Below are 26,716 nucleotides of genomic sequence, written 5' to 3' on the forward strand. Positions count from 1 at the left end.
TCATTTGTGTTGAGCACACATCTTTGGGAAAACGCATCACATTTTGGGGATTCCAGTCCATTTTCCATAGAATGGATTTTAAAAAGTTCTATTGAAAGATTATGATTTAAAGTAAACTTGTGTACGTACAAGTTTAAAAATAAAACTTAAGTATCCAAATCAGATCATATGAATAAAAACAGAAATGCTGTAAAGACTCAGTAGGCCAGGCAGCATCAATGGAGAAAGAAACAGAGTTAATCTGTCAGATCAATCTTTTGTCTCAGCACCCAAAAGCCTCTGAAGTCAATACTGAATTCAGCAACTTGAGCCCATAATCTCGGCCACCATCTTATTCTAATTGGGTTTTGACTGTTTTTTGGGTTGCTTTGTTCTTTATCTTTCCATGTTACATTCAGATGGTTATGTAACCAATCATGCCTCATCAAGACACAACTTTTGTCTCTTTACTATATCCATTACCACTTCCTTTGGCTTTTGCACTCTGTTGTTAGTTAATCTCTTCTGCCCACCACCATATCACAGATCTTCCCTTTTTCCTTCCTGCCCCTTTTAACTGCTTTAAAACTCAAGTATCTATTTTCCTTCTGTTCTGATGAAAGGTCATTGACTTGAAATGTTAACTCTGCTTCTCGCCACAGATGCTGCCTGGCCTGCTGAGAATTTCCAACACTCACATTAATTCGCTCTTGCAGAAATTGCTGAATGCTAGCTCGAATGTGATCATTCCTCAGTTCAAAGAGCATGGATGTGGCATATCAAGATGACAACTGATGTAGCTAAATAATATAGAATGCAATTTACTTGTAGAGAAGAGGACAGGGAAACACTTCGCGGAATTTCCCCTTTTAAATTGAATAGATTGATACAGAAAAGTAGGCATGGCAGCATGGTAGCACAGTGGTTAGCACTGTTGCTTCACAGCTCCAGGGACCTGGGTTTGATTCCCTGGTTGGGTCACTGTCTGTGTGGAGTTTGCACATTCTCCTCGTGTCTGCGTGGGTTTCCTCCAGGTGCTCCGGTTTCCTCCCACGGTCCAAAGATGTGTGGGTTAGGTTGATTGGCCGTGCTAAAAAAAAAATTGCCCTTAGTGTCCTGAGATGCGTAGGTTAGAGGGATTAGTGGGTAAATATGTAGGGATATGGGGGTAGGGCCTGGATTGGATTGTGATCGGTGCAGACTTGATGGGCTGAATGGCCTCTTTCTGTACTGTAGGGATTCGATGGTCTACAGAGACTTGCGTTCATGGATTGAATGGTCTTCTCTCGATCCACGTTGCCTTTAGTCATTAATGTTTTTCTTCATACCGAATGAAATATTATCTTATTAACAACAGACAATGTTTCCTATTCCAATCATATTTTTATTAAATTTTTCTAAAATTACAATCATCAGCAACATAAGATTTTTTTTTTTAAAACATTCTTTATCTGGATTCACCAACAAGGTTTAAGGAATGAAAATGACAGCCAGTGAAATTACAACATTTTAAATAAGATGCAAGTCAAAGCACGGCACATATATGATTAACAAGCTGAAGTTCTAACATTAAGACCAATGCATTGAAACTCTCAGTAACCGTGCAACTTTCAATTAACTCTGTTCAATATAGGCTTCATTTTCTTGCACAGTCTTTGACTGGATAAATTCTTAAGAAAATACACATGTGCAACTATATTTCAGCAGCTTCGAAGTTTAGTGATTATTTAATCATGTCTGCAATTTTGAAAACAGTAGGCTGATCATCTAAAGGTATTCATTAACATTGTGTTAAATTATTTTTGTAATTGGTAACCATATATTTGAGGGTCATTTCTGAGAGTCCAAGACCTACCATCATCAGGATTCCTCCTTTCTCGCTGAAGCTTTAGTTTCAAAATTTCATCTTCCAGACGCTGGTTCTCAAGTTCCACAGCGAGGAGTTCAGCATCCAGTGACCTCTGTGGCGACTCGTGCTCTGTAATGTATAACGAATGTCACAGTTCCCAAATTAGGACATTTACATCCTTTATCTGGATTTAACAACAAGGTTCTATCTCTTTGACAACATGTATTATTTCTTCGAGAGTAGCCATTTTCCAAAATTAGAACAAAGAGTATATCTAGTTCTATAAATTTGACTCTGATTTCTACATACTTTTCTTTTTCTCCTTCGGTGGACGTGCAGACTTTTCCAGGCGGTGGGCCTCTGCCTGAAGGCCATGGATCTGTGCAAGAATATTAGGATCATTGCCACCACTCTGAAGATAGACTAGTTTCAGTGCACTGGAAAGAAATGTAGAAACCATAATGTGAAAATGTAGATCTTACCTTAGGATAGTGTAGCGGGTTAAGCCTCCAGCTTTAATATTCCTTAACCTCAGCTTATTTGGACCAGTAAAGCAATCTGCTGAAACATCAGGCTCTTTATATTTTGCAAATTAAACATTAAGGCCAATGAAAGGTATCCATCATGAACAACATTATTTGTTCTTTCTTCCTTCATTGGAGAAACTAACTGTTTCAGAATTTTCTGTTTTCATTTCAAAAATAATACAATTAGTAGAATCCTGAATCTTTACAGGCAGGATGCAGCAATTGAGCCCATCATACTTACGCCATTTTTTTCAAAGCTTATCGATTTTGTTCCGTTTCCCTACTCTTTTACTTTTTCTTCAATCTTTATCGAGTACACACAGTAGGAAGGTTGATGTTCAAATAAATCAGTGTGTCAAAAAAAATTCCTCTATTCTTTCTCTTCTTTGACTTGCCAGGAGTAGTTAATAAGCAGTGAAATATTATTCAGCTAGTGGTTTGGTGAAGTTCAGTAGCTACCTGTCCTTTCATCATGTTGGTCCTTTTCTGCTGGCAATATGAAAGTAAGCTTTCATTGCTTAATTCCAAGTAAACACTGATCCCATATCTATTACAATGGTTCAAAATTCAGCCAAAATTCACAATGCTTCTTTCTGCAGCCTGACTTAACTACAAGTATACAGAATTCATGCAAGGTGAAACATCAAACCAATACAGTCCAAGGAGTCTCATTGCTCACTTGGAAGTTTTAAATTTGTGAATAATGTTTTGCTGCAAAGCAAAGCAGGAAAATTAACTGGACAGGTAAGTGGCCATCTGCAATTTAGTTACCTAACATTTAAAGCATTTGTCAAGAAAAAAACTGAAGTAAGATTTTTCACTCATTTTATGCTGACTCTGAATGGATCTGGGACAGACACAACACATTGATGAAAATTTACTGCCCCACGCACCACGGGACTCAAAGCGGGCAAGGGGCGGAACATGGAAAGGTCCATTGACCTCGGGTGGGATTTTATGGTTTGGGATGAGTGAGGCAGCAAACGTTTGCCTATTATACTTGCTCCCCATCAAAAAGAATTTGCTCAAGAGCTGATGTGTCTAACAAATAAATCAGAATATTCCCAGGGTATGGTAATGGAAGGGGATAAATCATAAATCGTTTCCTATCATCACAACCATGACATCATTGAATGGTACCATGTTATAGCTCTGAATTTAAAAATTACACCACACAGCACAAACTTGCAAATTATTTTAAAAGGTGGCATTTTCTTTTCAGCTGCCTGACAGTCCCATTGCATTCAAAGTCTGAAGTTTGCATTTCCTTCTACCCCGCCCCAAAAGTTGGAAATCCTGCTGGGTACGAACATGTCCAAAAAACCTAAATTTGACTGAACCTAGGAAATTTGCTAGAGCTCTGGGAAAGAGGCTGAGCAGGTGTAAATGTTCACCAAACTGACTTTCCATCATGTGGACAATCATAGGCATATAGGAACAGCAGTAGACCATTCAGCCCATCCTACTTAAGTTCAAGGACACAACTGAAGGACCATTAATTATAGACACAAGTTGCTTAAAATTTATAAAGCTCAATATTAAGTCTAGATTTACTACAATGAATGGAATTTTGGACACATCTTTTATTAAAGATGCACCTCAGATACTAAAGAACGTTAAATAAACTATTTTAATGATTCAAAATTCCTAAGAATGATAGTTACATTTGGCTAATCTAAAAAAGGTACTAAGGTCTCAAATTCTGACAGGCACATGTGAAAATACAAGTAGATTAAACTTGCCTTAAGGCAAGAGCATAAACTGCTACTTTAAGATTAGAAATTGTAATATTTGCAGCAGTTAAAATATTTCAAATGTGATGTTAAATCATTCACATCTAAACGATGTGATGGTTCATCACATCACTATGACTTTAAAAGAAATTCATTCAAATAATGTCATTCAAATCTTCTTCGTTCATCATGTAATATTAAGGTCATCTTCATTTGTCATCCAGGCATTGGGCTGTGGGTGTGAAGGTGACTGATCAGTCCTACCTTGGCACGTAAGGTTCTAGTGTAGTGAGGACAGGAAAATTATGCTGGCAGGTAGTCAGGGGCACCATTCTCATGCTTTTTACATGCTTTGCACTTGTTTTGGGCTGAAAACATCTGCTGCTCCTCATATGCTTTGATCAATTGCACTCCCCACAGACTGAGCAATCCTGGGCAAGGGTCTTCCATGATGCAGTGTCAATTTTAAAGCCCTTGAAGGGCTTTCAAGCCATCCTTGAAGCTTTTCTTCTGGCCGCTACAGTATTGTGCTCCATTCTGCAGTTCACTCAGGGACTCGGTTGTCAGGCATTCTGCTGACATGTCCAACTCATTGAAGCAGTATTTGTTGTAACATTGTGAAGATGCTGACCATGTGGGTTCTCCCAGGGACCTGTGTGTCTGGAACATTGTCTAGGCACTTGACATTGAAGAGCTTGTGGAGACAGCCAATGTGGAAGCTATTGATGTTTTTTGCATGTTGCTGGTAAGACAGTCCAGGTCTCACTTGTGTGAGGATGACTGCTTAGTAGACCTTAAGCTTGGCTTTTAGGCTTGCTTATGTTTCCATAGTGAATAGTGAAGTATTCCTAAAGACAGACTTGCTGTGGCAATTCCAGCATTGGCCTCATTATCAATACGAACACGGTGTGAGAGAGTGCTGCTCAGGTGGGTGAATTTGTCCACACCAGTCAGCTTCTGATGTTTACTCCCACTGTTGGCTCTTGATTGAGCTTTCCTGGAACAGGTTGGAACATGACTTCTGTCTTCTGATGAGAGACTAAAGTTATCACAGGATATGGAGAACAGGTCCATAACGTACTGCATGTCTACCTCCCTTCCAGCGTTTAGTGCACAATCATCAGCAAATAAAAAGTCATGCAGCCTATCAACGAGGACCTCGGTCTTGGCCTGGAGGCTTTGCAGATTGATGAACTTGTTGTCAATTTGGTAGTTGATGTCCATACCTGGGTCCTTATCCTGGAAAGCATCAGTGAATATTGCTGAGAACATGATGCTGAAGAGACTGGTGCCAATATGCAGTCCTGTTTCACTCTATTGGTGACAGGGAAGGGGGTCAAAGTCTCATTGCCATTAAGGACATGGGCCTGCATGCCATCATGGAGCCGTCAAGCTATCTGAACGAATTGGTCCGGTAACCCTAACAGGCTTGTACTCTTCCAGAGTCCTTCATGGCTGAAAGTGTTGAAGGCTTTAGTTAGGCTGACAAAGGCGGTCTATGAGTATGTTCACAAGTATAATGTGTAGTAGAATATATAATAATGTACAATAGAAATCTGAATTACATTTGGGGTTGACATAGTTTAGTCATTTACTAATGGGTAATGTTATTCCATTTATATTTTTAAAATATATTCTACGCACCCTATTTCAGTGGATAGACTGTCACTTCCAGCAAACGATACAAAAGTAAGAGGGACTTTTTCTTCCTTTTTTGCTGCAGGAGAGTTGTCTGTAACTTTGACTGAATCCTGTTTGACACTTGGACAAGAACATATGCACAAGTCAATAGAATTATACAGAATTTACAACACAATTGAAATGTATTTTACTTTTGTCAAAATAACAATGGTTCGACTGATAGTCTATGTAATCTAATTACAGAGCAGAAGCCACCCCCCTCACTTCCCTGACATATAAACTTTTACATTTCAGCTTTCTATTCGTATGTTTTTCCTAATAAAATGTCTTAACTGCTCTTGTGCTAGGTGACTCATTTTCAGAGATGAGCTTTAGCCATGACTGGCATTCTAACTTAACTCTTAATGATAAAATAAAATCTGGCTAACAAACTAGATGATAAGGAAAACACTTGAATGCCACAAAATTATCATAAATTAAGTTACACATCATCGGCCTAAAGGACCATCTTAATCAGAAAATATTTTGGTGACAGCTGCATTAAAATATTGAAATAGTGCTTAACTTTCTGAAAATTAGTTGAGGAATATGATTGGGAAATTAGACTGCATTCTCAAGCAATCACACTACTACTGTATAGCAATACAAAATAAGTTGACATCTTCTAATGCTGTATACAAATTAATATAATTGGGTCACAATGAAGTTGCAGTATTTGCATGTGCTGAGGCCATGTATAAGGTGCTACAATATTTACTCAGGCACAACACAAAATGGCATTCCAACATTAATGTGATAAAATCTCTGACACAAGTATATCTTCCAGCTTCAATCTATTGTCATTGGATTGATTTGTAAATGTAATTTGATGTTTCTTTAATATTTAGATATTAAAATTGCTAAGCTGTTATAATAGTTGCATTCAAAGTCATACTAGCACACTGAATATTTGTAAAATATTGTACACAAAGAGTACACATAAAATTCTAAGATCAGAATTGGAGTTATAGTATCAGGATTTTACAGTGCTGTAACAACTCATCATTGATGTGCACCAACTGATTTTTTTAAAAAAAAATCAACTAGTAAGGTCAATGAGAGAAACAGAATAAATATATTTTAATTTTAGTTATATTGTGGCACTCCACTAGTTACAGGCTACCATTCTGAAAATTTCCCTCTTAACCCAACTTTCTGTCTTCAATCAGTTAGCCAATCTTTAGCCATGTTAATATATTACCCCCCAACACTATGGGCTTTTAGCTTTTGTGCAACACCTTATCGAATGTCTTTTGGAAATAATATAAAGGAACTACTAAGCCCTCCAGAGAGGGCATTCTCTAAGTTTACATTATGCTGTCTTCTGTTCAGTTTGCTACGACTGTTCCACCTTTTATTTATATTGTATATTTATATACGTACATGGATTCCATCTGCAGCATTTCAATTTGCTCTCGGAGTGCATCTAAAGCCCGCTGATTCTTCTCCTCCTGTGCCTTAAGTCCCAGTAACATCTGCTCAATATGGGCTGTGAAATGCTCTTTGGATGAAAGCTCCTCTAGACGCAGACGGATTTCTTACAAAAAATAAAGAGGCCCAATGATCCTTAATTTTGAATGGCTGTTTAAAAATATGTAACATTCCACTGCAGACATCAGTAAAGTTTATTTTAGACCCAAAATTGCAAAACTCTGTTCTTGCTGCTGGGCCTTATTAACTAGTAACAAACTATGTAAAGTTAAAGCACATGGAATTGCAGGTAATGTTTTGAGATGGATAGAAAGCTGGTCATCAGATAGGAAGCATAGAGTTGACATGGGTCTTTTCCTGATTGGCAGTCCATAACTAGTGGAGTTCCACAGGGATTTGTGCCAGGACCCCAACTGTTCACATTATATATTAATGATTTGAAAGAGGGAACTGAAAGCATATCTCCAAATTTGCAAATCTTACAAAGGGTAAGCTGTGAGGAGGATGCAGAGATGAGGTATCTCACAAAGGGTGAGGTATCTAAATGGATACAAAATTGGCTTCTTGACAGAAGCGAAAGGGTGGTTGTAGAGAATTGTTTTTCAAACTGGAGGCCTGTGATCAATGATGTGCTGGATCCACTGTTGTTTTTCATTTATATTAATGATTTGGATGAGAATATAGGAGTCATGGTTAGTAAGTTTGCAGATGACACTAAGATTGGTGGCATAGTGGACAGTGAACAAAGTTATCTCCAATTGCAATGGGATCTTAATCAATTGGGCCTGTGGGCTGACGAATGGCAGTTGGAGTTTAATTTAGCTAAATGTGAGATGATACATTTTGGTAGATTGAACCAGGGCAGGGCGATAGGGAGAGTTACAGAACAAAGAGATCTAGGGGGTATATGTTCATAGCTCCTTGAAAGTGGAGTCAGAAGTAGACAGAGTGGTGAAGGTGCCATTTGGCATGCTTGGTTTCATCGGTCAGAACATCAAATACAGGAGTTGGAACGTCTTGTTGAAGTTGTACAAGACATTGGTAAGGCCACACTTGGAATACTGTGTGCAGTTCTGGTCACCTAATTATAGGAAGGATATTATTAAACTCGAAAGAGTGCAGACAAGATTTACTAGGATGCTACCAGGACTTGATGGTTTGAGTTATAAGGAGAGGTGGATAGACTGGGACTTTTGCCTTCGGAGCATAGGAAACCGAGGGATGATCTTATACAGGTCTACAAAATAATGAAGGGTACAGGTCAGCTAGATAGTGAATATCTTTTTCCAAAGTTGGGGAGTCTAAAACTAGAGGGCATAGGTTTAAGGTGGGAAGGGAGAGATATAAAAGTATCCAGAGGGGCAATTTTTTCACACAAAGGATGATGAGTGTCTGGAACAAGCTGCCAGAGGTAGTAGTAGAGGTGGGTACAATTTTGTTTTTTAAAAAGCATTTAGATAGTTACATGGGTAAGATGGGTATAGAAGGATATGGGCCAAAAGTGAGCAATTGGTATTAGCTTAGGAGTTTTAAAAAAAGGGCAGCATTGACAAGTTGGGCCGAAGAGCCTGTTTCCATGCTGTAAACCCCAATGACCCTATGCTTCAGTGTGATTTGGACAGGCTGAGTGTGTGGGCATCTGCGTGGCAAATGCAGTATAATATGGATAAGTGTGACGTTATCCTTTGGTAGCAATAATAGGAAGATGGATTATTACTTGAATGGATGAGAGCTTGAAGCCCTGGTACATCAGTCCCTGAAAGTAAGCGCACAGGTTCAGCAGACAGTAAGGAAGGCAAATGATATGTTGGCCTTCATAGCGACAGGATTTGCATATAGGGATAAGGATGTTTTGCTGCAACTATACAGGACATTGGTGAGGCCACACCTGGAGAACTGTGTGCAGTTTTGACGTCCTTACCTGAGGAAGGCTGTCCTTGCAGTAGAGAGAGTACAGTGCAGGTTTGCCAGGCTGATTCCTGAAATGGCAAGTCTGTCATATGAGGAGGGACTAAATCAGACTAAGTTAGGATTTCTGGAGTTGGAAGAGTGATAGGTGATCTCGTAGAAACTTATCAAATTCTAACAGGGCTAGTCAGGATAGATTCAGAAAGAATGTTCCCAATAGTAGGAGAATTCAGAATTAGGAGTCATAGTTTGAGGATAGGGGGTAAGCCTTTAGAAATGAGGTGAGGAGAAATTTCTTCACCCAGAGGGTGGTGAATGTGCAGAATTCACTACCACAGAAAGTAGCTGAGGCCAAAACATTGTCTGATTTCAAGAAGAAATTATATATAGCTCTTGGGGCTAAAGGAATCAAGGGATATTGGAGAAAGAGTGATCGGGGCATTAAATTCGATGATCAACCATGATCAAGATGAATGGTAGAGCAGAGTCAAAGGGCCAAATGGCCTACTTCTACTTTCTATGGTAAAAAATTGGAGAATCAGGCCAAACATCAACAGGCTTGAGCTCCAGAACTTCCAATTTTCTAACTATTAAAATCAGTAGCCAGGAAATTGGATGTGCTGACCACCAGGCCCTATACTCCATTCCGTGTTTTTGTTGAATCTCAGTTTTGGAAATTATGGCCCCAGTATTCACGGAGAGAGGAGGAGAGAGACCGAAAATGATGGAAGGCATGGCACTGAAATCAAATTTAACAGGAGAACTTTAACTTTTGGGTCTATTGTCCACCAGGGAGGAACCCAGTTGCCTGTCAAATTCTGGCATGGTACATAAGAACATAAGAAATAGGAGCAGGAGTAGGCCATCTAGCCCTTCGAGCCTGCCCCGCCATTCAATAAGATCATGGCTGATCTGTCGTGGCTCAGTTCCACTTTCCCGCCCTCTCCCCATAACCCTTAATCCCCTCTCTTATCAAAAACCCATCAACCCGCTTCTTAAAAATATTTAGCGAGGCAGCGGGACACATAGGTCATTGAGGCTGGAGATACGTTACAGAGATGTCAGTAATAAAGGCAGGCGATGGCCAAAGGTTTCCTTGCAACTCCTGACTCACAAAGAGCTGGAAAAGGCACTTAAACTTGTGGAGCTGGCAGTTCCCATCTCCCTCGCAATGAAACACCAGGCAACTTTTAAGTGAGGTGCCAAATTGAAAGTGTGACTGTTCTTGACATCAATGCAGCATTTGACAGAGTGCAATATCAAGACGTCTGGTCAAAACTGGAGTCAATGGGAATCAGGGGAATACTCACTGGTTGGAGCCATACCGAGCACAAAGGAAAATGGATGCGGTTGTTGGGGTCAACCACCCTCAGGGTAGCGTCTGAGGTCCAACCATCTTCAGCTGTTTCATTAGTGACCTTCCTTCCATCAGGTGATCAGAAGTGGGGTCAGTTCACTGATGATTGCATAATATTCAGCACCATTTGCAACTCCTCAGGTACTGAAGCAGTCTGTGCCCATATTCAGCAAGATCTGGGCGATATTCAGTGTTGGGTTGATAATGCTTGTGTCACACAAGTGTCAGGCAATGACCTTCTCCAACAAGAGAGAATCTAAACATCTCCTGTTGACATTCAATGGCATTATCATTCCTGCATCCACCACTATCAACATCTTGGAGGTTACCAGTGACCAGAAACTGAACTGGATCAGCCATACAAATGCCATGGCTACAAGAGCAGGCAGAGGCTAGGAATCCTGCAGTGAATAACTCGCCTCCTAACTCCCCAAAGCCTGCCACTATCCACAAGGCACATATCAGGATTGTCATGGAATATTCCCCACTTTCCTGGATGAATGCAGCTCCATAAACATTCAAGAAGCTTGACTCCATTCCGGACAAAGCAACCCATCCATTACCTCTGACTTCTGCTCCCTCCATCTGCGAAGCACAGTGGCAGCAGTGTATATAATTCACCTTTGTTGAAGGATCAGTCAGGAAAGGACTGGTTCAAGGTAAGGGGCAGAAGGTTTAGGGACAACGTGAAGAAAAACAATTTTACCCAGAGCGTAGTGATGGTCTAGAACGTGCTGCCTGGAAGGGTGGAGAAGACGGGCTGCTCACATCCTTTAAAAGGTACCTGGATTAACACTTGGCACATCATAACATTTAAGGCAATGGGCCAAGCATGGGTAAATGGAATTAGGTAGGTAGATAGGTCAAGTGTTTCTCACGTGTCAGTGCAAACTTGATGGGCCAAAGGGCCTCTTCTGCACTGAGATTCTGTGACTAAAGGGATACTGGGACAGAGTCAGAAAACATAATTAGAGTGATAGGAGGTTCTTGAAATCTAAATACTGAAATAGATCTGTTGGGTTGAACAGTCTGTGTTGTAGATTTATGTAATTTGTGTATCTTTGCGTTAATATTTTTCTCAGAATTTAACTTTAACTAATTGATCATCAATATTAGCATATTTCCTGTAGTAATGCATATGGTAAGTCTGAAGTAACAAATTTAGGACCATAAAACTGTATAAATGTACAATGCATTTTTCTATTGAAAGGCACTATCACCATTATGTAACCTCCATTTCCCTTTAAAAGGTAAATGGCCTAATGACTGTAAACTTCAGCTCATCCAAAGCTCTGCTGCCCTTATTCTACCTTACATCAGGTACGTTCGCCCATTACCTCATTGCTTGTTGACCTACAATGGGGAACCAAGAGCCAACCTCTTTTCATGCTTTAAGACCATCCTAAAACCCGCATTTCTCATTAAACATTTGGTCATTCTTCCCAGTTAGGTTACACTTCAGTGTAGCACTATCTGATGTTTATCTACATTGCAGGGGTAAATGCAACTAGTTGTTAATTTCTGTTGTTGTGTGAATGACATGTCAGTCAATCAAGTGCTTAAACTTTTGTATGTTCATATGCCCAAAGTATTATAAGCTAGAGTTACTAAATATGCCTTTCAAATGTACTTTGTGATGCCTCAGTCCAAATTCTAACCACTCTTTGGGTAAAGAAGTCTCTCCTGAATTCCACATTGAATTTACTGATGACTCTCCTTGATTCATGATTGAAACCCATTTTGCACCCCTCCACAATTCCAACCAACCTCAGTTTTTGCCCTCCAAAGTGCTGCCAAGCCTCAGCAACTCTGCACCAGAATAAGCCCCCAAATTGGTAGCGTTCACTTCAGCAGGAAAGTGAAAGGAGCAGCAGGAGAAAGCAGCAGGCAGAGAGAAACAACTTTGATCTCAGGACAACTGTGGGGACTTTGAAGTAGAGATGCAATGAAGAAAGTCAACAACACCATCATTGACTTAAAGGACTTGCAGCAAAGTTTAATTATGGTAGACAGTGTATCAGAAATAACAGTGACAAGTGTTACTTAACAAGATGTATGCACATAGAATCCCAACAGTGCAGAAGGAAGCCATTCAGTCCCTCGAGTCTGCACTGACTCCCTGACACAGCATCTCACCCAAGCATTATTCCTGCAACCCAACGTATTTACTCCACTAATTTCCCTAACCTACACACGGCAGGGTAGCACAGTGATTAGCACTACTGCCTCACAGCACTAGGGACCCAGGTTCGATTCCTAGCTTGGCTCACTGTAATATCGGAGTCTGAATTTCTCCATGTGTCTGTGTGGGTTTCCTTTGGGTGCTCCAGTTTCCTTCTACAGTCCAAAAGATGTGGTTAGGTGCATTGGCCATGCTAAATTCTCCCACAGTGTACCCGAACAGGCACCAGAATGTGGCAACTAGGGGATTTTCACAGTAACTTCATTGCAGTGTTAATGTAAGCCTACTTGTGACACTAATAAATAAAAATGTTATCTTGAGTCACTAAGGGGCAATTTAGCATGGCCAATCTTTTGATGTGAAGTAGTTTTTATTTTATACCAGAAGCTTTCATGCGAGATTGCTCAGGAAGAGTTGTAGACATATACTATTGAGCCCCTTCACCATTCATGCCAGCCTTTTTGAAAAATTGTTTGTGCTAACCCCAGTAAAGTTTAAAAAGTTATAGACTTGTCTCATTGCAAGTTTTACCTTGGTATAGATATTAAAATTTAATTCTAGTATAAATAATGAGATATACTGTTGTTCCTCACCCTGTTAGCTGGGACAGACCCTAAATCTAAATCAAGTAGCCTCAAATAATTGCCCTGATCTGAGTGTGAGGGCTTTCACACACAATTTTTATAATCAATAAATTGAGTGGATAATTTAAAAATGAGTAAGTTGCAGAAATGGCTGGCTGGAGAGCCATGTTAAATCTGAAAAGATCAAAGAATTCTGTTTTTAAAAATGAAAATGGCGAGTACACCTAGAAAATGCAAATGAGAAATGTAACAGTGCCACTCACAGTTGAGACCTAAAACACTTTTGACTTCATATATTGATACTTGTGTCACGTCGTTGGTGTTGATAAATAAAGTGTGACCAAAAACATGTACAGAAAATGCACAACATACGTAAGGTTCAACACATCATAATTCAAATTAATTTTTTTCTCTGTTACCTAGCCATGCTGTCCTTCCATATTGCCCTACACCAATTGCCTCACGTGAATGGTTAAGACAATTTAGAGACACAGGAATAGGAGCAGAAGTAGGCAAATTCAGCCCTTCGAGCCTACCGTGCCATTCAATCAGATCATTGCTGACCTCTCCCTGGTTTCAAATCCACTTTCCTACTCGTTCCCTATATCACATTTTTTGAAAAGAAATACCTATCTCCTTTTTGAAACCATTTGGTGATTCAGTCTCCATCATGCTATGGGGCAGCGAGTCCCACAGATTCACCACCCTCTGCAAGAAATCGTTTCTCCTCATCTTAGTTTTATATCTACCACCTTTCAACCTATATCTAGGTCTCTTGATCTATACTGCTCCATAAGAGGAAACATTTGGTCTACATTTACTTCATCAATCCCTTTTAAAATTTTATATTCCTCAATCAGATCCCCTCTCATCCTTCTAAACTCCAGTGAATACAAGCACAAATTATTTAATCTCTCCTTATACATCAACCCCTTCATCCTCGGAATCAATCTGTTGAACCTCCTCTGAACTACCTCTTAGCCACAACATCCTTCCTCGTATAAGGAGACCAAAACTGGACACAATATTCCAGATGTGGTCTCACCAACACCCTATACAATTGCAACAACACTTCTCTACGTTTATACTCCAGTCCTTTTGCAATAAATACCAACATCCTTTTTGCCTTCTTTATTACATGTTGCACCTGCATACCAACTTTCTGCAATTCACGAACATAGACACCCAAATCCCTCTGCCCAGACACATTTTGAATCTGCTTTCCATTTAGATAATAATTTGCCTGTTTTTTCTGCTAAAATGGATATACTCAGATTTATCCACATTAAACTCCATCTGCCAAGTTTTGGGCCATTTTCCTAGCCTATCAATATCCTCTTCACTGCCTACTTTCTTACCTATTATAGAATCATCTGCAAATTTTGCTACGTTACATTGTCCCTGCTTGCAGATAATTTATATAGGTTGTAAACAGTTTTGCCCCAAATTCAACAAAGAACTTGATTGAGTTTTCACAGAACCTAGCAATAGCAGTTAATGGAGGATTAGCTGGGCCACTTTCACTTCCCTTAAAGAGAGATGTTTAATTTTTTTTAGTTTTCCCATTTTATTTTGAACTACTGTACATAAAGGTTGATTAGCATAATATTTAACGTGCCATTTTACATGTCAAGACTCAGCAAAAACTTAGTTGTATTATCAGCTCAGTCCAAGTTTGAAACTAATGCAAAGTAGGATATTGATTAAACGCTATCTTTGTGAAAGAGATAATTGTGGAACTCTCTTCCTCAAATAGGGAAGTAGAGTTGTTGAATATTTTTAAGGCAGAGGTAGACAGATTTTTGATGACTAAGGGGGTAAAAGATTGTCAGGGATAGGTGGGAATATGGAGTTGTGGCTACAATCTGATCAGCCTTGGCTGTGTTGACTGGTGGAGCAGGCTTGAGGGGTCAAAGGGTCTACTTTTGCTCATAATTTGTATGTTTGCATGTCTCTTGAGCAACTGAATAAGGTAGCAGGTTTTACTGAGGCAAAGCTTCTACCACTCTACAATAGAAAACAAAGTGATATTAAGCTTCCTACCATTTCTTTGCTGCTCCAAATCTCTGTTTCGAGCTTGAATATCTGCCAGATGTCGACCATGCACTTCTGCTATTTCTCGCATCCGTTCCTGGTGTTCCCAATCCCTCTGGATTCGGGGGCTTATGTCAAGCTGTTCAATATTGACAATTTTAAATTTAGTGTGACAAGTACTGATATGGTTTTAAGAAGCAGCTTTCAGAGATGAACCTAATTGGCTGTGCAAATCAAAATGCACTTTTTCTTAGATTCATATCATCTTGATTTATTACACACTGTTTTCAGAGCCATTGTCTCCCATTAGGCCTTTACAACTCAGCATGGGGTCTTCAAATTCCTGGTGATTTCTGGAGACAGGCACTAGATCAACCAGTTCCTTCTGATGCACAGTAGTTGATTATTATGCACCAAAAGCAGTTGTGATTGACCCAAGTTTCACCTTTGTAGAAAACAGCAGGAATTCAAATATTTAATATTACCTGTCTCACACCACTGACAAAGGATACTCACACAACTTTTTTTTAAAATAAATTGATAAACGGGGACACAGCAAAACAAATAATGGGAGATCTGCTACAGATCAAAAATAATCCTAAGGTTTGTCTTCACCAACAATTGGCTCATTAAAGTTAAAGTTAAGTTTAACCCTATCCCCTCAATTCTCACCTCAAACAGCTGCAAGGGAGTTAGTTTTTTTGTCATGATTATACTGACTCTCTCCTCCCACTGGTTATCAAATCAACTCCCTCACTCTGCTTGGTATTCCCCTTAGCCCAGCCCTGATCCTGTGTCTTTCTTTAGTTTCTCTACATCACTGAACACCTTCAGCAAATTCATCTCATCCAAAAGACTCTCCCGCTCTCGCTTGACTCCATTTTCACTAAACTGCTGAGTGCTCAACATTCTTTCCTGGTCTCAGGTAGCCTATGTCAGTTACCTTGCTCTGCTTCACCTCTGCCCAAGTGCTGAGATCCTTTCATAAGAAATAGGAGCAGGAGTAGGCCATCTGGCCCTTCGAGCCTGCCCCGCCATTCAATAAGATCATGGCTGATCTGTCGTGGCTCAGTTCCACTTTCCGGCCCTCTCCCCATAACCCTTAATCCCCTCTCTTATCAAAAACCCATCAACCCGCTTCTTGAAAATATTTAGCGAGGCAGCCTCCACCACTTCAATGGGTAGAGAATTCCAGAGATTCACCACCCTTTGAGTGAAGAAGTTCCTCCTCAACTCCGTTCTAAAACGTCCCCCCTTTATCTTGAGGCTGTGCCCCCTAGTCCTACTGTCTTTTTTCAGTGGGAAGAGTCTCTCCACCTCTATCCTATCCATCCCATTCATCATCTTATACGTCTCAATGAGATCTCCCCTCATTCTTCTAAACTCCAACGAGTACAAGCCTAGTTTATTCAGCCTCTCCTCATAGGTCAACCCCCTCAACTCCGGTATCAGCCTAGTAAACCTCCTCTGCACTCCCTCCAAGGCCAAAATATCTTTGCGCAGGTGCGGCGCCCAAAACTGCACATAGTACTCCAGCTGCGGCCTCACCAATGCCCTATACAGCTGCAGCAAGACCTCCCTACTTTTATATTCAATCCCCTTCGCTATGAAGGCCAGCATCCCATTCGCCTTCCTGACCACCTGCTGCACCTGCAAGCTGGGTTTTTGCGACTCATGCACAAGCACCCCGAGGTCCCTCTGCACCGTCGCCTGCTGCAGTTTTTCGCCCCGTAAGTAATAGTCCTTCCTACCATTCTTCCTACCAAAGTGGACCACCTCACACTTGCCAACATTAAATTCCATTTGCCATTTCCTGGCCCATTCGCCCAGCCTATCTAGATCCTTCTGCAGACTCTCCACACCCTCCGCGCAATTTGCCGTTCCCCCAATCTTGGTGTCATCAGCAAATTTCGACACCCTACACTCGGTTCCCTCCTCCAGATCATCTATATAAATGGTAAAAAGCTGAGGCCCCAGCACCGACCCCTGGGGCACTCCACTAGTCACCATCCGCCAATCCGAATAGCACCCATTGACCCCCACTCTCTGCCTCCTATTTGACAACCAATCCTCTATCCACGCTAACACCCTACCCCCAACTCCAAGTCCCCTGACCTTCTGCAATAACCTCTTATGAGGTACTTTGTCAAACGCCTTCTGAAAATCCAGAAAGACCACATCCACCGGCTCTCCTCTATCGACCGCCCTAGACACATCCTCATAGAACTCCAGTAAATTTGTCAGACACGACTTCCCTTTAATGAAACCGTGCTGCGTCTGCTCTATCAAGCAATTGCCTTCAAGATGCCTCGCAATTTCCTCCTTAATGATGGATTCTGATATCAACTCTTAGTATGTCTCCCCTCCCTCACCCTCTGTTAAGTACTGCACCATTGCCAACTACCCCTTTCTTCTCCAAGATCCTTCAGTGTATTTCAGAGTCTTGAATCCACCTTGCCCTCAACTGCCAGTTCAAATCTCTAATCAGGTTTCTGCATTAGGAGAGGAAGTGCTCTGAGAGGCAACACGGTGGCACAATGGTTAGCACTGCTGCTTCACAGTGCCAGGGATCCAGGTTCGATTCCAAGCTTGAATCATAGAATCCTTACAGTGCAGAAGGAGGCCATAAAAAAACCTATCCCTATAACCCCATGCATTTATCCTAGCTAGTCTCCTTGACACTAAGAGGCAATTTAGCATGGCCAATCGACCTAACCCTCACATTTTTCGACTGATTCCGGCTTGGGTCATTGTCTCTGTGGAGTCTGCACGTTCTCCCTGTGTCTGTGTGGGTTTCCTCCGGGTGCTCCAGTTTCCTCCCACAGTCCAAAAGACATGTTGGTTAGGCAGATTGGCCATGCTAAATTCTTCCACAGTGTATCCGAACAAGTGTTGGAGTGTGGCAAGTCGGGGATATTCACAATAACTTCATTGCAGTGTTAATGTAAGATTACTTGTGAAATTAATAAATTGATTTCAGTGCAAGACTGAAGAGAGATTTGTGACAGAATTTCTGCTTGTGGTGGGAGGGGAATGGAAGCTGTTTGCTGCTCAGCAGGGAGGGGTTGACAATCTCTGTTCGCTTTAGGGTACTTTGTTTTGCCCTCTGCTGGCTCATTTCTCTCTCAGTCTTGCTGCTTCTGCCAAGATTCTTTCATTAATCCTCCATTGTTCAGCTGTTGAGATATCTGAACTTGCTTCAGTGACTGACTTTATGAAAAGTGTGATAACAATTGAAATTGACTATTTCACTAACAAGATGTTTTTTAATGCACAGTCCTTTACTTTGTTTAGGTGGCTGCTCCCAAGAGGTACCAGCTGACAATTTTTAATGCAATGGCAACAGAGATTACTGAGTAGGTTGCTTGGGCTGTCATGTCACATAGCTGATGGTCCTGCTGTAATAGATTAGTCACGCAACATTACATTTATTTGTACAGAGCTCTTGGAATAATCACTCATGTTTTCAAGACTTACTGTACACACTTAGAAAATATCTCTCATTCATCATATATGGGCTTTTTTAAAAAAAAGTATAATTTAGCAACATACCATACCTACATTTCAAGCCTTGCTATTTGGTGTGGTGAATGGGGAAAAACTATTTCCTTTGAGATTATCATCAATTCAAAATGACGACAAAGAGAATAAATAAAATGATATGGTGCAACTTACTTATGCAGAGGTCTGTTAGATGTGGCCCATGGAGTAAATAATAAATACCATTGCATTTTAATGAATAAGTGAAGGAAGATACATAGATATGGAATTGAAAGAACTGCAGTGGAATTAACTTTGGATTATTCCAAGAGTCATTGATGGACCAAATTGTCTCCTCCAAGAGGGAAAACGTTTATGGTTCACATTAGGTATACGCAGATACAAGAAAAGTGCAATCTCTCTGGAGGCAAATTATAGGTAAAAAAGATGAGAATCAAAATCACAATTATATAATTATGTCCATGGACACTGTAGTAACCAACTAACCAGTTAGATCATAAGCTTGCACATACCTCTCCTTGCCAAGATTTATATGGGGGCAAACTTTCTTCAATCGACATTCTCAGTTTGTGAAACTAAACATACATAAAAATAAGCAAAGAATTAGAATGTAATGCACAGATCTATTGTTAAAAATTACCTGCATGGTAAAAGATTCAGACTTTTTTTAAAAAAATGACACACACAACACAGACATAGAATGTTGGGTTGCACCTGTGGAGAGAATCTATAAGCTAATATTTCAGATGTAGATTTTCATCAGTTATCTTCATAGATGCTGACTGATCTCCCGAGCGTCACCAGCATTTTGTTTAAAGCAACATATTCTGTTTTTCTCTTCACACCACTTTTTCCCCCCACTTTTCCTGATCACTGAAACAAAGGCACCAAATGCTCTCCAGTCTGTCACCAACATGATCATTATTCCTTGACAGTGAATGCCAGCACACACAATCCTGAGGAGCATAATAAGCAAGGACAATTCTGTCCTGGTCCACTAGCTGAGTAACTACAGTTGCAGTGAACAGGGTCATTGGATAACAATAAGGAGCAGGAAATCTAGCCAATTTACTACTACCCAATATAGCTGATCTCTGTCAGGCAGGTGGTAGCTAATTCAGTACAAGACAGCAATTAAGCCTGACTTTCTGTGTTTGCCAGGATCAACCATGCAACGAATAATCTCAGCTATCAAGGGAACTTGCATAGTAATAGTATATATTAGCTCTAGACAAAGATTAAGCTTCTCTATCTTTTGTCATTATTTCTGACTGATCCAGTCGAACGCGATTCTTTGGAATTACGCTGATCCCGTAAATTACCATATAAATCCAATTGTCTGCACAGGTTTCAATAGCAAAGTACCCCCGGCAGTTCCAGGCCAATGACTCTTCCTTAAACTTAGCCTTGCATGAAACCAACTTTTACACCAAAGTTTCTTTAGTTCCAAGGTGCCATTTGCCATGCCATTCTACATTCTACCATTTAATGGAATTTCAAAACAGCAAGCTACAAATTCAAATACAAATTGAAAGTTTACCTGGCAGTAAAGCTGGATAGTTTGATTATTAGAAATAAAAGGAAGGCTTAGATTGTTTTACTGAGGACATAAGGTATTTATGCTTGGAGATGAAGGCAGCAACCTTCGACCTTACAATAAATAAACTCCTGAGTCTCCCAAGTGCTAAAAGATGTTGAAAGTACCAGATTGCAAACACTTATGGTGTGTTTTTCATTTACTTCTGAGGTGATCATAGAATCCTACAGTGCAGAAAGAGGCCCTTTGGCCCATCGAGTCTGCACCAAATACAATCCCATCCAGGCCCTACCCCCATATCCCTACACTTCATACCCACAAAGCCCGCTAACCTACACATCCCTGGATACTAAGAGGCAATTTCTTAGCATGGCCAATCAGCCTAACCCACATATTGTTGGACTGTGGGAGGAAACCAGAGTACCCAGAGGAAACCCACGCAGACACGAGGAGAATGTGCAAACTCCACACAGACAGTGACCCAAGCCGGGAATCAAACTCAGGACCCTGGAGCTGTGAAGCAGCAGTGCTAACCACTGCGCTACCGTGCTGCCTAGGTGAAAAGTAAGTTGGACTTTTAGTCCAAATGCTAGTTGGACTAGCATTTCTATCTAGATCCAAGGCTAACATGTTTCACACGGGGAAGAGGGCAGAGGAAGCCATTTTTCAGATCAGGTTACAAGCTTCCTTACAAATCAATGAACGATAGACAGCAGTTCTATATGGGCAAGCAGAGACAACAGCGCTTGGCTTTGGGAGCTACGAGTCCAGGATACAGGGGGGATGCAGTTTCTAATTGAAGAGGATTGAGTATCCCATCAACCATCTGATGATCCAGAAAACTCATCCTGGCATGGTTGGGGGAAGATGAATCATCAGGAACATGCTTTACTATTGGTGGTGAATTCAACAAATTTGCCAAAAACTGAAGAAAAGACCTGGAGACAGCCACCCAAAGTTGTGAAATAGAGACATGGAAACACATTGGAAGATAGAAGAAATTGTGGGCTGCTTGCTTTAAGGACTGTACTTTCGTGGAACATGCAATACGTGATATGTTTAAAAGGGGACCCATTCTTTCCTGTCATTTGAAGTACAAATAGCCTACAAAAAAAGTAGTATTTAGTCAATTTGCTTTTCGTTATCTATTACATTAATGGTTTGAAAACGTAAAGTATTGCCGTGTTATTCTTTAAGATAGGGAATTATGTTCAAATCTGTTTTTTTTATTAAGTCCTCAGACTCAACAGAGGCTGTAGCATTTTTCTTGTTGTTTTACAATCCCAGCTAATGTTACTACTAGACAGATAAATCCCTGAGAGGAATCTTGGCTTAATGGGTTTTAATTTTTATTTCCTGTTTAGAGCTGTGGATAAAGAAAGTCACGGATCTGCCAATTAACAACTAACCAAAGAATAAATATTTACTAATCATGAAAAGATTGACTATAATACGCTATTCCTTCACCCCAGCCATATTGTTACAGGTACGCACAGATTAATAATAATAACATAAGAAATAGACAATTTATCTTTTATCTTACATAACAACATAAGAAATATGAGCAGGAGTAGGCCATCTGGCCCTTCGAGCCTGCCCCGTCATTCAATAAGATCATGGCTGATCTGTCGTGGCTCAGTTCCATATTCCCGCCCTCTCCCCATAACCCTTAATCCCCTCTCTTATCAGAAACCCATCAACCCGCATCTTAAATATATTTAGCGAGGTAGCCTCCACCACTTCAACGGGCAGAGAATTCCAGAGATTCACCACCCTTTGAGTGAAGAAGTTCCTCCTCAACTCCATTCTAAACTGCGCCCCCTTTATCTTGAGGCTGTGCCCCCTAGTCCTACTGTCCTTTCTGAGCGGGAAGAGTCTTTCCACCTCTATCCTATCCATCCCATTCATCATCTTATACGTCTCAATGAGATCTCCCCTCATTCTTCTAAACTCTAACGAGTACAAGCCTAGTTTATTCAGCCTCTCCTCATAGCTCAACCCCCTCAACTCCGGCATCAGCCTAGTAAACCTCCTCTGCACTCCCTCCAAGGCCAAAATATCCTTGCGTAAGTACGGCGACCAAAACTGCACACAGTACTCCAGCTGCGGCCTCACCAATGCTCTATATAGCCGCAGCAAGACCTCACTACTTTTATATTCAATCCCCCTCGCTATGAAGGCCAGCATCCCATTCGCCTTCCTGACCACCTGCTGCACCTGCAAGCTGGGTTTTTGCGACTCATGCACAAGGACCCCGAGGTCCCTCTGCATTGTTGTATGCTGCAGTTTTTCGCCATGTAAGTAATAATCCTTCCTACCAAAGTGGACCACCTCACACTTGCCAACATTAAATTCCATTTGCCAGTTCCTGGCCCATTTGCCCAGCCTATCTAGATCCTTCTGCAGACTCTCCACACCCTCCGCACAATTTGCCGTTCCTCCAATCTTGGTGTCATCAGCAAATTTCGACACCATACACTCGGTTCCCTCCTCCAGATCATCTATATAAATGGTAAATAGCTGAGGCCCCAGCACCGACCCCTGAGGCACGCCACTAGTCACCAACCGCCAATCCAAATAGCACCCATTGACCCCCACTCTCTGCCTCCTATTTGACAACCAATCCTCTGTCCACGCTAACACCCTACCCCCAACCCCATGCCCCCTGACCTTCTGCAATAACCTCTTGTGAGGTACCTTGTCAAACGCCTTCTGAAAATCAAGAAAGACCACATCCACCGGCTCTCCTCTATCCACTGCCCTAGACACATCCTCATAGAATTCCAGTAAATTCGTCAGACACGACTTCCCCTTAACGAAACCATGCTGCGTCTGCTCTATCAAGCAATTCCCCTCAAGATGCCTCGCTATTTCCTCCTTGATGACAGATTCTAACATTTTACCTACAACAGACGTTAAACTAACCGGCCTATAATTCCCCGCCTTTTGCCTGGCACCCTTCTTAAACAACGGTGTAACATTAGCCGCTTTCCAACCTTCCGGCACTTCCCCGGAATCCAGCGACGTCTGGAAAATAACCACCAAGGCATCCACTATCACCTCCGCCATTTCTTTCAGAACCCTCGGATGCATTCCATCCGGTCCTGGGGACTTGTCCACGATCAGCCCCTCCAGTCTATCGAGCACCGCCTCTCTAGTAACAGTAATGTCATTGAGACCCTCCAGTCCTACCACCTTTCCATCTCTAACACCCGGTAAATTATTCACGTCCTTCTCTGTGAAGACCGAAACAAAAAAGTTATTCAAGACCTCAGCCATTTCCCCATCCCCTACCACTAAGTCCCCCTTCTCATCCTCTAAGGGTCCAACGTTCACCCTAGCCAGCCTCTTCCTTTTTATATACTTATAAAAACTCTTGCTATCCTTTTTTATATTAAGCGCTAGCCCAGCTTCATAGTTTCTCCTACCCTTCTTCATCAATTTCTTTGTCAATCTTTGTTGACATTTAAACCTCTCCCAATCCTCTTCTCGCCCACTACTCTTAGCTACTCTAAACGCCTCCACTTTTAATTTAACACTTTCCTTCACCTCCTTCGTTATCCACGGCTTATTACCTCTCCTCCTATGGTCCTTTTTGACCATTGGAATAAATTTCTGTTGAGCACCAAGAAAGATCTCCTTAAAGATCCTCCACTGCTCCTCAGCAGACCTACCTTCCAACGCGCTCCCCCAGTCCACATTCGCCAATTCCTCTCTCATCCTACCGTACTCCCCTCTGTTCAAACAAAGGACACGTGTCCGGGAACCCACTTTGTCCTCCTCCATCTGCACCAGAAACTCCACCATACAATGATCACTCCCCCCAAGAGGATCCTTCACCACAAGGTCCCTGATTCTACCCGCCTCACTACATAGCACCAGATCCAAGATAGCTCGCTCCCTCGTCAGCTCCAACACACACTGTTCAAGGAAACTATCCCGGCAGCATTCCAAGAACTCCTCCTCGAGCCCACCGCGTCCAACATGGGTCGACCAATCAATATGCAGATTGAAATCCCCCATAACTACGGCCGTCCCATTCCTGCACGCCGCACTTATTTGCGCGTTAACAGACCGTCCTGCCTCCAGATCATTATTCGGGGGCCTATAGACGACACCCACCAGCGTCTTCCTCCCTTTGCTGTTCCTAATCTCTACCCACAACGATTCCACTTTCTGCTCTTTGGCTCCAATATCATCCCTTGCTACCACCCTGATGGTATCCTTAATCAGCAGAGCTACGCCCCCCACTTTTCCCTCCCGCCTATCCTTCCTAAACACTTGATACCCCTGGACATTCAGCTCCCAGTCCCTGTCACCTTGCAGCCATGTCTCTGTAATGGCCACCAGATCGTATCCATTTGTGCCAATCTGCGCCACCAGCTCATCCACTTTATTCCGAATGTTTCACGCATTCAGATAAAGTGCCTTCATCCCAGCCTTCACCTGGACCCTATTTGCCGGAACGCCACCAACCATACTCACGCCCCCTACTCCCTTTATTATTGGGACATCCTCAGCCTCTACCCTTACCTGTACCCTCTTCTTAACTTTAGGCCTCTTAATGTCACCTACCCTCGCACCCTCCCCCCCACACCAATTAGTTTAAAGCCCTGTCTACAGTTCTCTTTACACGATTTGCCAGGACTCTGGTCCCAGCATGGTTCAGACCCACCCCATCCTGCCCGAACAGGTCCCACCTACCCCAATACTGATGCCAATGCCCCATAAATTCAAACCCATTCCTCCCACACCAATCCCTGAGCCACCCATTCACTTCCTTAATCCTGTCAACCCTACGCCTGTCTGCACTCGGTTCAGGCAGTAGCCCAGAGATAACCACCTTGTCGGTTCTACTTTTTAATTCCATTCCCAGCTTTTCATACTTCCTCCCCAGATCCTCAGTTCGCATTTTGCCTACGTCGTCGGCACCCACATGTACCACAACGACCGGATTCTCACCCTCCCACTCCAGGTTCCTCTGCAGCCCAGCTGTGACATCCCGGACCCGAGCACCAGGCAGACAACACACCCTTCTGTGCACTTTGTCATTGTGACAAAGGACAGTGTCAATACCCTTCACTCCACTATCCCCAATTACAACTACGTTCCTTTTCACCTTCTCCTTGCCTATGCCCTGCTGCATCACTGTACCGACCTCACCTCCCTCGTCCTCGTCCAGACTGGAAGCAAGAACCTCAAACCTGTTATGCAGATTGAGAGGCTGAGGCCTCCTCTCCCCACCCCCCTTCCCCCTCTCAGCAGCCCCCTCTTGTTCCTGACCCTTAGATTTAGCCAGTCCAGGGGGGATGGATGTCACTTGCTCCCCATTAACAATGGCACCCTCCCTCCCCCTGATGAGTCTCAGTGTCTGTAGCTCAGAGGCCAGCTCATCTACCTTGAGCTGGAGCTCCTCCAGCAACCTGCACTTACTGCAGACATGGTCACTGGGAAGTACCCTTGGGTCCACCAGTTCCCACATCATACAGAAACAACACATCACATGCCCCTCCATTATTCACGAAAATTTCCACACGAACTTACCTGGCCCCTTTTCTCTCAAGCCCTTTTGATCTTAAGCCCTAATATCTCACTCTGCTTCCCACTCACTCCGCTGCCCGCTCCGAAGCTGCCCGCTGTCTACACCAGTCCTCCTTTTAAAACTGGCACTGATTTAAAGCTTGCTGGCCCACATTCCCTTCTAACCACTCCCTCAGAATTCTTAAAGCGGTAATGCTTTTAAATGATTTAAACAGTTCTGCAAGGTTAGTTCTTACTACAAAGTGCTTTAAACTTATTTAAACAGGTTTTTAAAACAGGTAATTTCTTATCTGTCCCTCTGCTCCAGCAAACAACGTGGATGTTCTTGGATGTTCTTTGTAAGTACTCAGTCCATGTAAACCAGTAGGCCAACTGTGGTCAGACACACCACATTCTAAAACCAAGTGGCAGATGCCACCCAATACAGCTTCTGTGTGATAAGGAGGGATATGAGAAATCCAATGTGAGCCAAGTATTTCCAAACTCCACTCATGGAGAGAAGAAAACATGCCCTAGAATTTCTCCCAAACAACATTTTCTCTTGCATGCTTTCACCAATGAAATCCTGGAAGCGGGTCCATCTCTCCTTTCAGTATTCCTCTGCTGTAAATTGTCACGTGCATTCAAGCTTCCACACAATCTCTCAGATATCCAGCCAACAGAACACTACTACTTCACAGGTTCTATTAAGATGTCACCAAATCTTTGATTTATCTTAGCTGTCTGATCTTTCACCGAGCTGACTTCAAACTTGGTTCTTGCAGCTGTTTCTTCAATTCAGGGCACTTTTGCTGTGTCTTACTTGAATTGAATAGGACTTTGTTCAATTTTTTGATCTTTGTTCTTTTAATTTCATTGTCTTCCTGAGACACA

General features: G+C 41.9%; 1 protein-coding gene across 1 annotated transcript in view; it reads right to left on the bottom strand.

Moving 5' to 3' along the window:
* The window catches only part of ccdc17 (coiled-coil domain containing 17), a 63,041-nt gene that overhangs the window by 17,860 nt on the left and 18,465 nt on the right, over positions 1 to 26,716 (bottom strand). Inside the window, exons 3-8 of the mRNA XM_080196553.1 lie at positions 19,278 to 19,340; positions 15,274 to 15,403; positions 7,152 to 7,305; positions 5,733 to 5,849; positions 2,138 to 2,265; positions 1,835 to 1,957 (exon numbers count right to left, since the gene is read on the bottom strand). Of these exons, the coding sequence (XP_080052679.1) occupies positions 1,835 to 1,957; positions 2,138 to 2,265; positions 5,733 to 5,849; positions 7,152 to 7,305; positions 15,274 to 15,403; positions 19,278 to 19,340 (715 nt within the window). The remainder of the gene's footprint in view (positions 1 to 1,834; positions 1,958 to 2,137; positions 2,266 to 5,732; positions 5,850 to 7,151; positions 7,306 to 15,273; positions 15,404 to 19,277; positions 19,341 to 26,716) is intronic.

The sequence above is a fragment of the Carcharhinus amblyrhynchos genome, chromosome 9, assembly GCF_965287045.1.
Source record: "Carcharhinus amblyrhynchos chromosome 9, sCarAmb.v2.hapA, whole genome shotgun sequence".
Taxonomy (NCBI): Eukaryota; Metazoa; Chordata; class Chondrichthyes; order Carcharhiniformes; family Carcharhinidae; genus Carcharhinus; species Carcharhinus amblyrhynchos.